Consider the following 17,294-nt stretch of genomic DNA (forward strand, 5'->3'; position numbering starts at 1 on the left):
TGGCTCATTTGACTGCTGTAGCTCGGTGTCTGTATATTGAATTATTTGCCATTGATTCAGGCCCAAATGGCATCAGATAAAGCTCCCTTGTGTTGGTTAACTTCAAGCCATAATTTTGGTAAGACATCTGGTTGCAGACATTTCACAAGCAGAAAGAAGCGAAGGTGATTCTTTCATTCTTGTCATACAATTTTGACAGTCTATAAAACCATATTGTACTTGTTTAATCACAGGTAAAATAATGCTTGTGGTGTGTACTTGGTATTTCGCCATGTTAGAGAAATAAATCATCTAAAGCTCTTTGCACTGTATAAACCCATCGATCGGTTTTTGATGTATGGGTGTCTCATTAATTAAAAATTTTGTAGGTAAGTGCTCTACTCCATCTTTGTTCATCATTATTATTAATGTTTCAGATAGCTTTATGAGAGCTTAGACTTTGATGCTTTAATCCTTGGTTGTTTTTAATCATTTCATTTAGAAGTGACTTAGCTTTGTAAGAACTGATGTGAAAGTGATCTTTAGTTAAATGTGTGAAGTGTGAAAATCATCTGTCAAAGCAGATGTACAACATGTCTCCTGTTAATATCTCGTTGGCCTTTCATCCCATTTGTCCGGGTTGTGTGGGCACTGACAGTTGACTCAGGATTCAATCAAACCCAGACCAGTCGCAGTTTTTCCTGCCCTCTGGGCAGCTCATCAAACAATCAGCCATTTTTTCACACTATTCACTAACTCATTAGACCTTTGTTCAGACCGGCTGAGGCACAGCACGGATTTGGAAAGAAAACGTTTTTTCATGCTCTGGGATGTTTTTATGAGCGAAACATTGCCCGTTGCATTTGAAAATGAAGTCTTGTGATTTGCAATTACAATTATTTTCATGTGCATTTTGTAATGACAACAACAAAGCTGGATCTGTTTCATAAAGGAATTATCAAAACGCCTTTTATTTTACAGTACTCGGAATATTGCCAACCAAAGCAAGGCATTGAAAACTTACTACTGATTTGGTATATGCTTTCTAATGAATATAAGACAATCTTCAAAGAAAAGTTTAGTTATGACATCATTTCCCAAACGGCATAGTGTGAAATATGCCAAACAAAGGAATTACATTTAAAATTATCAGTGAACTCGGGTCTTAGATAATGGAGTAAATGCTATTATGGTGCTGACTATTTGTATTTCATCTTTGTGGGGAAGTAAGTGGGTACTGTAAAACACGGAGAATGGACTGGTGCATTGCTGAAGACCTTGTCTCCATAAAGGAGATAAAGAGCTATGGGTGGGTGAAATGCAAGGGAGTAGCAGTAAGAGTAAACCAAGTGTGAGCATTAGAATCAAATACCTATTTTTTGGATCTATCCCTCTGAAAAGACTGCAGCCTGGCGAAGCAGTGCAGTGGCAAGTAAATGTGTGATTGGCAAATATAATCTGAAGAGATTTGGCTGGGTTAACTTCTCTCCCAGGAGTGCCTCTTATCACAGGTAGCCTTACTGTGGCTGGGGGGTGCAATATGCTGCACAGGTCAGCAGAGGAGCTGCCATTGATTGTGGTAAATCCCAAATACTTCACAATCTGTCTGCCACTGTGAATAAACTGATCTCCAGATACAGCATTGCATCTACAAGCTGGCCCAAGTGTTCTATCTGAAGCATACATGGTGCAGAATCCTTGGCTGCAATTACAGGCTCCTTCATTTGGGAGCTTTTTTGGCCCTCTTCCACCTGTGCACACTGCAGCTTCTTGCAAAAGTACCTTACATGTGACGTATCTTTTTTCTCTCTACAGAAACTCTATGGAAACTCTCCATGGATCATTACTTTGTCACACTCATTAGAACTTGAGATGAAACCTATTGAGGTGCCTTAACATCATCTCTGAACATCGGGTGCTTTGGCATTTCAGATGTCACGTGGGTCAGGACAAAATAGCATTTCTAATTGTCAGCCACAGAATTGGACACAAGACTGTGAGAGGAGGAGGGAAATCCCCGTGGAGAGCATTCAAGGTTATCACTCTGCTTCTGACAGAATTGAAAAGCTGACTGACTGACACGAAAGACCCAGCTGCTTCTGTAGTAATGTTCTGTAATGGAAAGGCACTGCAAGTCTTTCTGCCTTTTGTCCTGGATCTCTCATCTCTCATGTATTCTTTTCTTTCTCTGTCACAAGGTGGGTGTGCTACATTCTGCTCTGTGAATTCTAGCTCTGAATCCAAGTGTAAATTTCTGATGTGGTAACTTTAAAAAATATCCTTAACATACGCATTTGAGTGTGTGCTGTGTGTGATACACACATCATCATGTAATGGACTGATACAGACATGTTTGTTGTTTATGTACCTGTAACATGGAAAGGAAAAAGGATGTTCTGATGCCATCATAGCAGTGAGGCACCTGGTGGAAGGACACAGTTTCTCTGCCAGCAACAGGGAAACTCTTCACCTGCTGCTGGGCTTTCAAGTTAGCAGTCTAACTGGATTTGGAGGGGCCAGCATGAGTTCATTGTCTGTAGGAACCCAGCAAGGCAAGCTCAGGAGTGGCCTGTAAAATTATCCATATGGCAGCTCTTGGAGATGTAACTGGAGGTAACTTCTGCTCCTGTACAAAGCACTGTGACTCCTGTAACAAAGCTGATAACGTGTGCCATAGGTCTGTGCAGCAGGCTGCAGTCCCTGCTGGAGCTGCTGCTGCTGGGCTTGGTGAGAGTAGAGCTTCTCACCCAGTGCTGACAGAAGTACAGTGTTTGGTCTTCTCGCAACTGCATCTTATTGCACAAAATCAAATTGAAATGGGCTCTCAGCTTTGAGAGGAACCTTAAACAACAGATACGCAGCTCAGTACACGTAGAAGTATTCGATGTTTGCCTGTATATGGGCTTTAGGATATATTAGCATATATTCTATGTATCCCTAGCCAAATTCTGTGTGTGCTCTGTACTGCGCTTTGAATTGGGCAGAATTCTTTCAACATGAGGAGGATTTGTGTACTCAAGTATTGAGTAATAGAGGGCACTGAAGGTCTCAGTGCTTGTTCTCCATGCGGGTAACCTATTTCACTGCTGAGTGTATTTGTGAGCTTGGTATTTAGGGCTAAATGTCTGCAGAGCACCAGGAAGATAACAGGCCCTGCAGAAGCTGACCTGCTGTTCTCCTGGTTGGTGATTAGCATCACAGTGTGACAGCTCATGCGCGTTCCCAGAAAGGTCTGCTGTGCATGTCCTTTGGTCACCAGCAGCACATGGGAATGCCAGAGGCAGAGAGACCTCTTTTGAGTGTCTAATGTTCTTAGAAAGTTCCTGCAGTGATCTCTCTGACAAAGTTAGTTTTTACAGCAATCACCTCAAGGGGAAGTTCTGTTCTTCCTCTGCCAGAAGGAAGCTCTTCCTAATAATGATTCTCAGAAAGGTAATGCGTCATTCAAATGATCTAGAGAAAAGCTGAATTGGTTCAGATCAATGGCAAAAAATCCCGTGGAGTTAAAAGGGAATACGGTTTTCATTTTTTCATAGAACAGCTTAGGAAATGGGAAAAAAAAAATGAATGTATCTCATGATGATCACTTTCTTCTAGTATTCTACTTGTGTTTTATCCACAGAAGCTTTGTGCAATGGGAATATGAAGAACATCTGAAGTCTGGTGAACAAAATCCTCTTGCTGCACTATCCTGAGGTGCTGTGGCTGGTAACTTCTGCAGCCAGGTACTTGTCTCCTGCTAAGTGCTTCATGAGCTGTTCCCCCTTGTTTTCTGATACAAAGTCCCTAAAGAGATGGTTGGATTTGAATTCAGTTTGGTGGCAGATCTCCAGTTAGAAGCCGGGAGACTTTTCTGCAGTAGATGAAGTAGATAAAGACTGTTCGTATCTCTGATTTATTCTGCAAACATTAAGAAGGATGCTGGGCAGCATTCATAATTTCAGTTGTCCTTGCTGGTGCATCACTCTAATTTCGCTGGGGTTTTCATACAAATGAAACTGGTCTTTTTTGACAACATCACGTTCTTAATGATACGTTATGCAAGATGAAAGGACAGATTTGCTTGTTAATTATTTCTTTGAGATCACTGCTGGTGGCATGCAGAATGCTACAACAAGTGTCTGCCAAAGAGTTTAGTGTAGGCTCCTGTTCTGCTTTCAGACTAGGCAGACAAAAGCAATCTGTCTACATTTTTAAAACCAGGAACGTTCACAGAGATGACCATATTTTTCAAAGAGCCATGGAGAAACTAAAGGTAACTTCATAAGTTCCTTGGGGCAATGCATTAAAACTTACTGACAGAGGTTGAACGGACAGCATTCTTGAGGATTTCACTGGGCAGTTTAGGTGCTTCACTTCCTTTTCAATAAAACATGAATTTCTAAGTCATGTTTAAAAAGGAGCTACAGTGTAGGCTCAGCTGATCACTCGTCCACCACTGTGAAGTGGTAAAGGTGGTAGAAGCAGTGTTGTAGTAAAGGACAAAACATTTCATGAGCAATTTACTGCTATATACTGTACAGACCTCTGGAAATCAGTTGTGTATTGCTGTATTGTTTGAGTTACTGTTCAGATTGCCTAAATTAGAGATTAGGGCAGAATCTCTGATTAAGCAGCTTGAAACTCAAAAGGACCAATGCCTTTATTAGTTATGCACCGAGCCAAAATCTTTGCTTGGGGACACCTCCTATGTGGGATGAGTGTTAAAGACCTGGATCAGGATTTTGAAGTTTCTGTTGAAGTGAGGCCATTTTCACAGGCAGCCATCCCAGTTCATGCTACAGAGCAGGAATCAACCCCTGTAAAAGCACTGGTTGCTGCTGGCCTACAGTAGGGAGTTTGGCCTTGGACACTGCATTGGCAGGTGGGATGTTCCCTGGGTACCTGGATGGTCCTCCTCGCTGCAGCATCCCAGTGCTGTAGTTGGTGCTCCCCTGTTATAACTGGCAGAGCAGTGATGTCTGTTCCTCCAGCCAGGAAGCAGTGCAGGCCCCTGAGCCCTGCTTTGCAGACAGGAGTTCAGGCAGAAATTGGAGCCTCTGGTCGCCTGTTACACATCCCCTGTATTCTCTCCTTCTGAGTAAGCAATGTGAGCTGAATCTCTCTCTGCTGTGACTTACTGGCTGCCGTCAGCTCTGAGTAATGCAGCTTCCAAGCAGGGCATTGCTGGAGGGCGTGAGCAGACCGGTTGGGCTGCAGGGAGTGAGCGTGGTACCTGTGGCTGACGTGCAGCTCTGCAGACTTCGTAAAATAAAAAGTATATATGAAGTAATTTACGAGGACGCTACTTGGTGGCTATTTTATTATTATTATTATTTTAATTTATGACATATTATTCCTCGGTTTTATTCATCTTTAATCAAGTTATACGTAGTCATTATTTGCTCCGTGTTAAAATATCCTCAGTGTCCACCTGCAAACTTGTTCCAAGTGGGGAATTGTACCCGTGGGCGGCCGGGCAGAGACTGTAAATAATTACGTTCCAAACTATTAGATGACAGAGCGAAACCCCCCGCGCTCCTATGGTCTTCCACGGAGGTTCACCCCCCCCCCCCCTCCCTCTCCCCTCCTGCCGGCACGGCGCTCCCGTTGTCCCGCTGTGCTCGTGGCGGGCGGTGGGCGCTCGGTGCCCCCTCCAGCCGGGACCGCGCGGCGTCAGCAGCGACCGCAGCCAACCGGAGCGAGCCCCCGCGCTCCCGCCCCGCCTATAAGAGCCACGGCCGGCGGCGGAGCGAGAGCCGCGCGAGGAGCGCGAGGGGACGGGGCGGGCGGCTCCGGCGTCGCGGCGGGATCGGCCGCTGTCCCCGTCCCGGCGTCGCGGCCCCGCCGTCGCCCCGCGCGGCCGCCGGGATGCTGCCCGTGGTGGCCGGGCTGCTGCTCGCCGTGGCCGCGGGCGGCCGAGGGACGGCGGGGGAGCGGGAGAGCCCCCCGGGCAGCCGCTTCGTCTGCACCTCGATGCCGCTGGACGCCGTCGGCTCCGGCTGCCCGCTGCCCCCGATGCCCGCGCAGGGCGGCTCGCCGCCCCCCGAGGAGGAGCTGAAGGCCACGGTGCTGCAGCTGCGGGAGACGGTCCTGCAGCAGAAGGAGACCATCGGCAGCCAGCGGGAGGCCATCCGCGAGCTCACCGGCAAGCTGAGCCGCTGCGAGGTGACCGACGGCAAGGGGCCGTGGAAGAAGGAGAAGGGCAAGGATACGATGGGCGACCTGCCGCGGGACCCGGCGCAGGTCATCGACCAGCTGAGCCGCACCATGCAGACTCTGAAGGACCGCCTGGAGAGTCTGGAGGTACGGCCGGCGGGCAGCCCTGCGCGGCTCCGAGCCTCCCTCCCGGCCGGGGCGCAGCGCGGGGCTCGGCTGATCGGTGCCGCTCTGACGGCTGCTCGGCCAACGCGTGTCCCCGTTGTGCGGGGATGGGGTGCGGTTTTCCTGCCCGTCACCGCCTTAGTTCCCGTGCTCGCATCTCATCCTCGTCTGGGGATGTGACTCGGCGGGGCTCGAGGTGCGGTGATAGGGCACTGCCGGGGCTGGCCGTGGGGACGGGGTGATGTGTTTAGGGCTGGCGTTGGATAAAAACGCGCCCTGTGCCCCTGAACGAAAGAGGGAACTCCTTCCCAACTCCGGAGGATTGCCGTGTATCTCTGGGCAGCCCAGAGTGGCGCGTGTGGAAATAATTGATAGTGAGATTCCCCCCAGGAGCGGCGCTGGGCGTTGTGCTCCTCCTGCCGTCCTCCCGAGGTTCACCGATGCCCGGGAGGATGGAGAGCGGCTTCTTGGCGTTACTGTGTGAGCTGTGAGCAGCGGGCTGTTTTCCATGTGCAGTTCGGAGTGCTGTGGTTGTGTAACAACCTTCTGATAACGCTGCCGGCCTCTCGAGGCGCCTCGTGTTGCCGTTATGTTCCTAGGGCTGTAGAAGGGAAACACCAGTGGAGTAGGATGGCGGTGGAGCTGCTTCCTTGTGTCTGAGATCCCAGATCAGGTTTAAGGGAAACCACTTAACACAGAGGTTTTCTTGGTTGCAGTTTAGATAATTCTTTCACTCTTAGTATCTGCAGCTGGTCTAAAGAGCGTCCAGCTCCATGCTCTGCAAACTGAAACTGAGGGAACTTGGGTTTGGTGATTTGTTTTTGAGGTTCCTCAACTTTTTAGTTTAAATAATAGTTTTTCAGTTTGGCAACGTCATTCACGATAAGAAAAAGAAAGACTGACCAATGTGCCACATGTACCCATATTGATGGAAATGCATCAGACCTGCCTTCCTACATAGATTTCACTGAGCTTGAAGGTCTGAAGGCTCCTTCATATGCAATGCTGGAAACCTCTTACAGAAGTGCCCTTTAGTTTCAGGATGCCCTTTGCTACAGTGCTGATAAAAGCTCTGAACTTGACAAGCACTAAAAAGCAGCGCCTCTTCTGTGCTTGCTGGATTGCTCAGGGATCCAGCCTTCCTCCCCTCGAGTCAGAAACCTATCCACATTTAACTTTCTGTTTTAGAAATGATGATGTTTTTTCCCTCTTTCCCCTGAAGCACCAGCTCCGAGCCAATGTGTCGTACGCAGCACTACCCAATGACCTGAGGGAGATGCTCCAGCGGAGGCTTGGAGACCTGGAACGCCAGCTGCTGAGCAAGGTGGCTGAGCTTGAGGATGAAAAATCTTTGCTTCATAATGAGACGTCAGCCCATCGGCAGAAGACAGAGACAGCCTTGAATGCATTGCTAGAAAGAGTGTCTGAATTAGAAAAAGGTAATTTGCACAGAATCTGCACTCTTCTCCACACTGATTTGTGTTGCCTTCTCTCCCCATCTAGTCCACTAGTTTAAGTGTGTGCCTTGAAGGAAAGACAGCTGCTTTCTGGTTAAGGTGCTGGACTAGATATTAGATAACAGTGTTAATGCTTAGACTCCCTCCTTCCTTCCATCCCAGGCTTCCTGCTTGTTGGCTTTCTGTCTCTTACGTTGGCATATGGGGCTGTTTAGGATGAAATTCTTAGTGTTTGTGAGATAGATGCATATTAAGGAGATGAGTGAAAACTGGAAGTAGTATGATATCAATGTGAGATAAATACCAGGGTAACACCAAGTGCACGTTTAAGAACTACCTTTCTTTATTGGGAAATAACATGGGCTGCATTAGCACAACTGCCTTTGATGTAATAAATGGCATCTTTTCCAGAACCATTTTCTGTTGCTTTTGAAGTATCACTGCTGGTATGAAGTCTTCAGTTTTACTGCTGGTTATGCCACTGAGTAGCAGCAAGTACTTGAATTGTGCCCTATTCCCAAGTAGCCCTTGGAGTTTACTGTAGATTATACACGGGTGCCACTGGAGGACACTGTCTTAATCCCAGTCATTTCATCAGATACTTAAATTAATTATTGCTGAGACCTGTGCTCTTGGATAGAATTCATTCATTTGAATTACAGATGCCCACAGAAATAAGCTGCAGATCAGAGCTGTCCTTCTGTTTAAGAGTGGGCAGTACCAGCAGTCATCACTGTCCAATCTGTGAATGACTTTCCCAAGGTGAACAGCTCTCTGGTTGAAAACAGCTTAACAGACATGCTTTCAAAATGATGAGAACACACATATCTCATTAATTTAAAAATGAAGCTTAATGAGTCAATTTAAATCATACTTTATTAATATTTTGAAATAGAAGTGTGGAAGGTGAGGAAAGAGGAAGAAGAGTTCCTCTATTGACTGTTATTTGGTGCTTTCCTTACAGCTAAAATAAGGCCTATACTATAACTAATATTCTAGAGAACTGGTAGTCTGGTAGTGTCTTACTGGCAAGTATTGCTAGTCCTGTCTCTGAAAGATGTGACTCATATCAGTAAGTCATCAGAAAGAGAGATGTAGCAGTGGGAGAACAAGGATGTGTGATTTATTTAGGTTAAAAATAGCCCCTTCCCAGCTCTGTTTTTTTGTGTGTGGAGAGAGGGCTGTCTTCCTGCAAGCCTCCAGGGAAGTGGGGCACTGGGGCCAGCAACCAAGACGCAGGTTTGCTTCTGGCTGTGTAATTTGCTGTCTGTTACATTGCAGTTTGCTTAGCTGTTCTGTGCCTTTGGCTCCTCAGTCAAACCAAGGTGAGGGAAATAATGATCTAAGAACTTCATCAATCTGTAGATTACATGCAGTCAATGTTCATTGTGATCTGGCATCTCCTAAAAATAGGATTTCTCCTGTGCTTTTATTGTGAATGACATACTCTTTAGCATCTGTTCCAGTCAGCTAACGAGTGTGCCATAAGCTCCTGGCTGTCCTGAAGTGAGGTAAATGGAGAAGCACAGACCTCAAGTGGCTGCATGAACTTTGGGTTTCTGTATCTAATTGTGGCAGAAGTCATGAGGTATCGTGGGGCAGAGGAGCTTGAGGTTCGTATGGCTACCACAACTGCCAAAGTCTTCAGCTCATTTCTTTACCTGGTGTTTGCTGCCTCTACAGTATGTGATGTGACAAAAAGTACTGGGATGAGGTCCTGCAACTGATGGTACCTGACCTCACGTGCTCTGTGTAGTGCTGCTGGAAGCGTGGACAAGTCACTTGCTGTGTTTTAAATCTAAATCCCTCTAAAAGAGAATAGCTGTTACCTTTCTTGTTCAAAATTAATTGAGATTTTTTCAGGGCAAGAACTGTCCTTCACTGTGCATGTTCATCTTGGTTATACTTTTATTCTTTACCAACCTGTTATTGCTTCCTTTAGCTCTTTCAGGCAGTGACTAATGCTCTCAATGGAGTACATTTTCTATTATATGTGAGACAGGCTGTGCCAGCCTAGTGGAGATTGCTGAACATTGGCCCTAAGACCCTGTTTTTATTTGCTTGTAAATTTGGAATATCTGTACGTTCCTCAAGACAGATGCTAGCAGCAGAAAAGCTCTTTCTTCTTCCACCCCCTCTTTTTGTGAGAAAAATGCAGTCACAACACTTCTGATAATGGGAACTGAGAGAGTGCCAATGGTTTAAAAATGGCATATAAAAATTGTGGCAACCTTTTGTGGCAGCAGCTCTTCATTTAGATGGGAGTGAAAATTCAGCAGGGGATGTCATTTGTATCGGGAGGGGTGGGTAAAAATGGGTGGGGATCGGAAGAACTAGAGGAGTTAGGGGAGCTAGGAGATATGGTTTAATGGTTTTCTGTAGGTATGGTAAAGGGAGGGAGGTTGGACTAGATGATCTTGTAGGTCCTTTCCAACCTTGTGATTCTATGATTCTATGAGCAGGATGCTAGAAGGTTGGAGTTAATGCTCTACTGCAGAACTATAGGGTTGTTCTTAGTGACGCAATTTGGGATTTCTCTTTGTGAATGTATCTGAACCTTAAAAAATTACTTGTGCCATGTCTTGGTAGTTTTCAAGTTCCTGTCACATTTTTCTTTGGGCCACTTTCAACTTCAGCTTTATATTTCGGTTCAGATCTCCACAGGTTTTGTCTCTGGGGTGGAAATCAGTCCTTCTAAACATAACTCTGCTTTCTGGGGTGTATTCATTCTTGTTACTTCAGACTGGTCATCCAGAATGGGAGCTTCAGCCTGTTACCTCAGCCAGCTATCTGCAAAATGGGGATGCTGCTGCTGGCTCCCTATGTGGGAGTATTAGGAGAAAAGGCATTATTTGTGAAGGTGCTGTGATGCCTTAATAGCAGGCAAACCAGAGATTCCATGTTTAGCAGCATTAAATATCTTTATCTAACATATCTAACAGTTAGATATGTTAGATAAAATATCTAACAGTTTGAGTTGTGTGAAATACGAAGGCCTCTAGCCATGAGCTGAGTGACGAAGGAAGAAAAATATTTAATAGCTTCTCATTAGTTGTGTGCCATCCAATATTTTGCTCTGAGCAAGCAGGAAAAATAAGCTAAGTAATTAGCACGCTGTATATTACATCTAGTTGTATTTTAACTGTGTTGTAGAATCAACATTTGCTAATACTGCTTCAGTATATTTTTGTGTACTCTCTCTGAAGTGAGTAAGGTTGAAGACTTTCATTATAAATTACATTTTTTTTTTCTGAACTGTAATTATATATATATATATATATTTAATTATATATATATATGTAATTATATACATATATATTGTTTTGTCTAGCGTTCAAGGCTTTTCTTCCTCAATGTCATTCTAGGTAACAGTGCGTTTAAATCACCTGATGAGTTCAAAGTGTCCCTTCCTCTTCGCACTAACTACTTGTATGGGAAGATCAAGAAGACTCTGCCAGAGCTGTATGCTTTCACTGTGTGTTTATGGCTGAGATCAAGTGCTTCTCCTGGAATTGGCACCCCTTTCTCATATGCTGTTCCTGGTCAAGCTAATGAAATTGTCCTCATAGAATGGGGGAATAATCCGATCGAACTGCTAATTAATGATAAGGTGAGACTCATTTAGCTCCTTTATTCATCTTTGTGTTCAGAATAATGCTTGGTGTTTCTAGGCTTGAACCTTTGGTACATCTCAGAACTCCTTGGCACTCAGTGAGGCAGCCAGCTCTAGACCTGTGCCTGCTTTTCTGCTGTTGCCCATCTGTCTTGAACAGAAGTGCTCTCAACAAAGCCCAATGATGCACGTCTTTGTGCACTGCTTGAGCGTGACAGCCAGGTGTGCACCTCTGGAGTTTAAGCAGGTCTTGGCTTCTTATGTTTGTAACCCTGTTTGTCTCTAAGGAACAGAAACAGTATTTGAAACCACACTACTACAACATCTGTGAGATCTAAGCCAACTGCAGAATTTTTATCTTTATAATCCTATGAGTTCAGCTATGTTAAGACTCCACTGGCAGAAAACAGAGTAAACAGCATGTAATTGTTGCTGGTTTTATTACGTTTAGTGACTGAACATCAGTTTAAATGTAATTTTTCAAGACTTTGTCTAGATAGAAAAGTGACAATTTATTGAATGTTCCCTTCTTTGTCACCCTCAGCTTGGGTTAGTTACACAAAGTAAGAAAGTGCTGGTAGCAGAGTGACTGGGTTTGAATCCCCGTGAGAGGAGATTCTTAGCTCTGCTGGGGCTGCACTGTAGCACAACTTGCCTTCAGGCACCATCCCTTGTTTTCTTTGGCCCAGTAGGTTTCCTAGTAACTCACTGCTCTCCAAGGGATTGTGTGTTTACAGATTTACAGGGCAGCTCAGCTGGTTCAGTCATGAGGCTAGTTCAGGAACTGTAACAATCCTACCATCCTCCTGAATCAATACAAATAAAAGCAGATTATTTGTAATGGCTTCTGAAAGAGAAGAAGATATGAGCATGAATGTTTTCTTATGTTGGCTGTGCTCATGTTTGTCCCACATCACAGCTGCTTTGTAGCCCACTGCATTTGTGTCTTTGACTTGGGTGGGTTTTTAGCTCAAAGTCCAAAGGAAGCATAATCCCTGCATAACAGCTTCTGTGAGCTCCACTGGAAGCAGACCACTCTAAGCTGGAGTTCTTACTGCAAGTGGTGCAGACAAACCTTAGACCTGAAGAGAAACATAATATGTGAACACTGGATGGAAACTTAGGGTTGAGCAGTGAGATTTAAGTAAATTTCTGAAGACTGCTCGGACAAAGTAGGAAAATATTAACTGGTATCTGCTCCTGTTGTCTGTGCCTATGCAGGTGGTAGATAGATGCTGGCCCTTTAGAAATGTTGTGCTTGAACTGACAGACCTGGTTTGCAGCATTCAGTATTCTTTAGAATTATTACTGTTATTTTTTTTGTAGGTTGCCCAGCTTCCTCTCTTCATTAGTGATGGAAAATGGCATCATATCTGTATCACGTGGACAACAAGAGATGGGATGTGGGAGGCTTTTCAGGATGGAGAGAAGCTTGGCACTGGAGAGAATCTTGCCCCTTGGCACCCAATTAAACCTGGAGGTGTCTTGATCCTGGGTCAGGAGCAGGTATGTGCATGACTGAGTTCCACTGGTGTGTGTGGTTTGTTTGAAAAGCCCAATAAAAAAAGGAAAATTAAGACTCCCCAGACATGTAGGTGTGAGGAAGAACTGCTAAATGGTTGGTCTTATCGTATATGTGCTATCTAAAAGATGAAAAGGAAGAAACTTCATATAATCACATTGACATTTTATTTTATTTATTAAATATTCAGAATGTTCATGTTGGAAATTATTCCCACTCTAAATGCTACACTGTGCAACTTCATCAGTAATCTGAATAGTGCCTTAAATGAAGTTCTTTGAGTTAGATTGCTGACAACCAGCAATGAAGCCACTGAAGTTACAGAAAGTAACAGTTAAAATGGAGCTTCCTGGATCAGAACAAGCTTACTTGAATTTTTTTTTTTTAATTGAAGCCAAATTGGCCACCCCCCTTAACAGGTTGGTTGGTTGTTGCCATCCCCTCCATCTCCTCGTTATGCCAAGAACAGTCAGAATGTTAACCCTGGGGCCTCAGATTAGACAAAGGAAAGTCTGTGTGGGGATGAGCAGACCAGCAACAGTGGGATCTGGAGAGCATGTGGGTTTTCCACCGTCATTTATAGATGTACCTTCTAGGGATAATTCCCTCTAGACTGAATTGTATGGCTTTCCAGGTACATAACATATTATATCTTTACAGTAGTGGAGTTCACGACTAATTTAGAAGTTCATGTTTACTTTAAAGATGAATCTGAAGTCAAAAGTTTTGAATTCTACGTCATATATTTGGTTTCTCATTAAAAGGTGTAAGTAAACAGCTCTCCAAAGGCAAATTCTAAGAAAGCTTAGATATTAGTATTGCCTACCTATTGCAGTTAGGATATTGAGGATGAGCCATTTCTGAATATGGGAAAAAAGCAAAGGATTTTTAATCTTTCATTTGTTAACATCTCTTTAATCCATTGCCCATGAATTTGTGACTCTTATCTTCACATTTTTCTGTTTTCTGGGCTTTTATATGCGTTATGCGAATAAAAAGCATTGATTTGTAATACATATCAGAAAATACTATTTCTCCAGGATTTTGAAGTTCACAGCTGGGCAAGACAGTGAAGAATTAATGTTGTCCTTGTGCTGATTTCAGTAGATCTTTATCCATGACATAAGTGACAGAATGGTAAATCTGGAATCCTAACACGCTCAACACAGCAGATGCTCCAGCTTACTACTAAATGGCTGGCAACCTTTCTGCAACCCTCTTTTACCACTTTCCTGTGCAATGCTTGGCCTTGTCCTATGCTGTCAGTTTTCTGTTAGTATGATTACTCAATATGATTTTGATCTTCAAGTTGAGCAAATAAACCCTTCAGGTTTGTGGAGTGACTGTTGGAGTTACTCAGTGGCTCAGCCAGCAGAACCTGAAGATCCCACCTTGAGGTCCATGCGGACAATTGACAAAGTGCTGCAGTTCCCGTGTAGTCTGTAACTATAAAGCTTTAAATGATCTGGTGTGTCAGTGTAGTTCTTGCTGAAGCTCTCTTGTGCCAACCTTGCAAAACGGATCCCCGCTCAGATTTGGTATCTAAAGCTGCCTTCCTGCTGCATGGCTTGGGGGCTCTAACTACAAGTGACTGCATACCTTTGCGTGGTGATATGCAGTTACTACTGTTTGCTTTGAATTATTCTAAACCATTCCAGACTGGGGCTTTTAACTGTTTCACAGAATAACATCTTGTTCACAGTGGTCCTTCCAGAAGCCTGAAGTTGCTGGTCAGTGCAGTTCTGTACTTCCTTCCAGCATGGTGGCAGCGGGTGGGAGGACCTGCAGGTTTGGTGGAAAAAAATGCTGAAATAACCTTGTCTAATCCTAATTCTTGTGTTCCTAAAGGACACAGTTGGAGGAAGATTTGATGCAACTCAAGCCTTCGTTGGGGAGATGAGCCAGTTCAATATATGGGACAGGGTCTTAAAAGCTGAAGACATCATGAATATTGCTAACTGCTCTACCAACATGCCTGGCAACATCATCCCCTGGGTTGACAACAACGTGGATGTGTTTGGAGGTGCAACTAAGTGGCCTGTGGAGACGTGTGAAGAGCGTCTGCTAGATTTGTAGCTGCAAGTGTTTCCCATCAAGTGCCCCCTTTTAGTAGGACAATCTCCTGTGCAATCTAAAGCACTGATTTTTCTCTCTGCCCTTCCGTAACTCCTCAGAAATAGAAAATAAAGAAATTGAGTAAATGGCCTCAGTGCAAAAAATAACAATAACAAAAAGCTGTTAGGCTTGGGGCACTGAGCCTGACAGTGGAAGAAGTACTTGTTGGTTAGAGCATCCCTTCCTTCCCTATGGCCTGATCCAAAAACACGCTTTGGGCTGAGCTGCTGTTGGGTCAGGCCCTGCTGCAGGGCAGCAGTTCTGGTGGGGCTGAGGAGCAGCCTTGCACTTTGGTCGTCCTTTTGGTAACGTGCAGTCTGACAAAGCACTGAGATTAACAGGCTAAACGGGAGCCCTTCCTTCCAGTCTATTGTCTCCCCTTTGAATTGAAGCCATTCTTTTTTAGCCCTTTTTAAAGAAATCACCTAATCCTTATATTTCAGTGATTACGTGCAACTGTGAGTAGAGCAGAACAGCCACTGTCTGAGTGCAACAGTCTCGCTTCTTCATTTTCAGATCAGAAATCTTTACTTTATGATAAGGAGGCAATGTTATCTGACTAATGCAGTTCTAGTTCAATGTGAAGATAGGGCTGTGGCCAGCGTAGCTCTGTGGAAGCAGAGAAGCTGTAGGTGGGCTCTGTCCCGGAGCCTGTCTTTCCCTGGCCAGGATCCCAGGAGAGATGTTAGGCAAAGGGCTGTGTTTGTACTTTCTGTAGGTTGAATGTACTGAATTTGCAGTGACCTGGCCTGTAAACTTTTCTCTATTGTTTCTCTTGCTTCATTCCTTGTCTTTTTTGATTTATTATTATTATTTTTTTTAAATATACAAGCTGTGAATAAGTGAATTTCTGTTTTGTTTTGCTTTGAAAGGCCTTTTTATGAGCAAGTGCCAAAGTTCAGTTTCTGCTTGCTGAGAATCACTATATTTTTCCAACATGAGTCTTCTGCACTGTTTTCTATGTTATTATGATGGTCCGATGTAAAATGTGCTGGTTTTTCAATTCTTGCTGACTGTCTCTTTTGTAAGCACTGGGCTGGATGCAATATCTTTTATTTTCTCTAAATACTTTGCAAACAGCGTTGCTATTTCCTCAGCATCGATGTGACTGCTTAGTTTGTGGCTCGCAGATAGCAAATGCACCATACTGGGAAAGAGTTAATACTTTTGTTATTGAAAAGAACAAATAATTTAAGAGGGTGGGGGTATTTATATAGCTAAATATCATACTTTATTTTTCATATGTTTGAACTGTAAGAATAAGATGGTGACGGTCCCATTTGTAGGCTGAAGTTACATATTTCCATTAATATGTAGTATGCTGTTCTTAAAGAAAAAAAAACCACAACAAAAACAACCAACTTTTAATTAAAATGCAATGTAAAACGAGTCTCTTAATTACTGTGGAGTCGCACAAGACACCGAATGTTCTTTCTCATTATTGCTGTGGGTTCTGATGATATTTCTGAAGGCTGCTAATAGTACAGACCTGGGAGGAGCTTGTTTTCTGGGGTTGCCTGAATTCCCGACGTGTCCTAAATCCCAGCCTTGGCCAAAAGGAGCTGCTGGAACTGGAAGGCTGGCTATGGGTGTCACAGCCCCTGTGCCCATCGCCTGCTGCTGAGGTTGGGGATGATGTGGGGCACAACAAGTGGTGGCTGTTACAATTGTGAGAGATGGCATGGGGCACAGCACTGGTTGGAGGCAGCGTGAGGGTCCCAAACCAGTGTGAGGTCAGGTCAGCGAGCAGGATGAAATTGTCCCTTGGAATGCAGTACTGGAATGGGTCTGTCAGCAAGACGTGCTCTGCTGGGCAAGTGAATGAGCTGAGGGTGCTCAGTCTGAGAGCAACCAGCTGCAGCCACAATGCCTCCAGCCATGGAGAGTCTGCGGCTCCTGTGGAACCATCAGGTTTCAAAGATCTCATTTGGATTGGTTTAGAAAACAAGTCCCCACACCAATGCTGGCAATTCCTGCCCACAAAAGACAAACACACTGCCATGTTCCAATACTTTATGTCCCAAAGGCAGCAATAGTGCAACATTTTGTTCTGTTCTCATCTCCTGAGACCATCTTATGAGAAAGAGCTGCACAGGCATTGGCCCCAGTGCTGACATCAGCCTCCTTGTCAGTCCACCTGTCTGGACTGACAGAACTGAAGTCTGGCTTTACCCAAACTGAGGGCTGCCCTCTCAGGGAAAGGCCTTACGCAGACTTCCCTCTGCTCTTGAAGGGGTGCCATGGAGGTGAAATTGTCACGGAGGTTTTCCTGAATGGTTGGGAGCCCGCAGGTGGAAGTGCTCTG

At 44.6% G+C, this 17,294-nt stretch overlaps 1 protein-coding gene and 1 long non-coding RNA gene across 2 annotated transcripts; both read left to right on the plus strand.

The window, feature by feature from the left end:
• The first annotated feature begins 1,794 nt into the window (after positions 1-1,794).
• Positions 1,795-5,251, plus strand: LOC146758672 (uncharacterized). Its single transcript, XR_014934044.1, has 2 exons — positions 1,795-2,177; positions 3,602-5,251. It is a non-coding gene; the product is annotated as an uncharacterized LOC146758672 (long non-coding RNA).
• A 446-nt stretch (positions 5,252-5,697) lies between these two features.
• Positions 5,698-16,378, plus strand: NPTX2 (neuronal pentraxin 2). Its single transcript, XM_015876995.3, has 5 exons — positions 5,698-6,264; positions 7,505-7,721; positions 11,105-11,349; positions 12,679-12,858; positions 14,723-16,378. The coding sequence occupies exons 1-5, from the start codon at positions 5,830-5,832 to the stop codon at positions 14,948-14,950; spliced, it is 1,305 nt and encodes a 434-aa protein (XP_015732481.2). The 5' UTR covers positions 5,698-5,829; the 3' UTR covers positions 14,951-16,378.
• Positions 16,379-17,294: the final 916 nt, after the last annotated feature.

This window comes from Coturnix japonica, chromosome 13, assembly GCF_054131305.1.
Source record: "Coturnix japonica strain WE chromosome 13, WE-NBRP24, whole genome shotgun sequence".
Classification (NCBI taxonomy): Eukaryota; Metazoa; Chordata; class Aves; order Galliformes; family Phasianidae; genus Coturnix; species Coturnix japonica.

Coding starts and splice junctions, on each gene's coding strand:
- NPTX2 (XM_015876995.3), top strand. CDS start 5,830: ATGCTGCCCGTGGTGGCCGGGCTGCTGCTCGCCGTGGCCGCGGGCGGC. Junction 6,265..7,504: donor ACCGCCTGGAGAGTCTGGAG/GTACGGCCGGCG, acceptor TTTCCCCTGAAG/CACCAGCTCCGAGCCAATGT. Junction 12,859..14,722: donor TGATCCTGGGTCAGGAGCAG/GTATGTGCATGA, acceptor GTGTTCCTAAAG/GACACAGTTGGAGGAAGATT.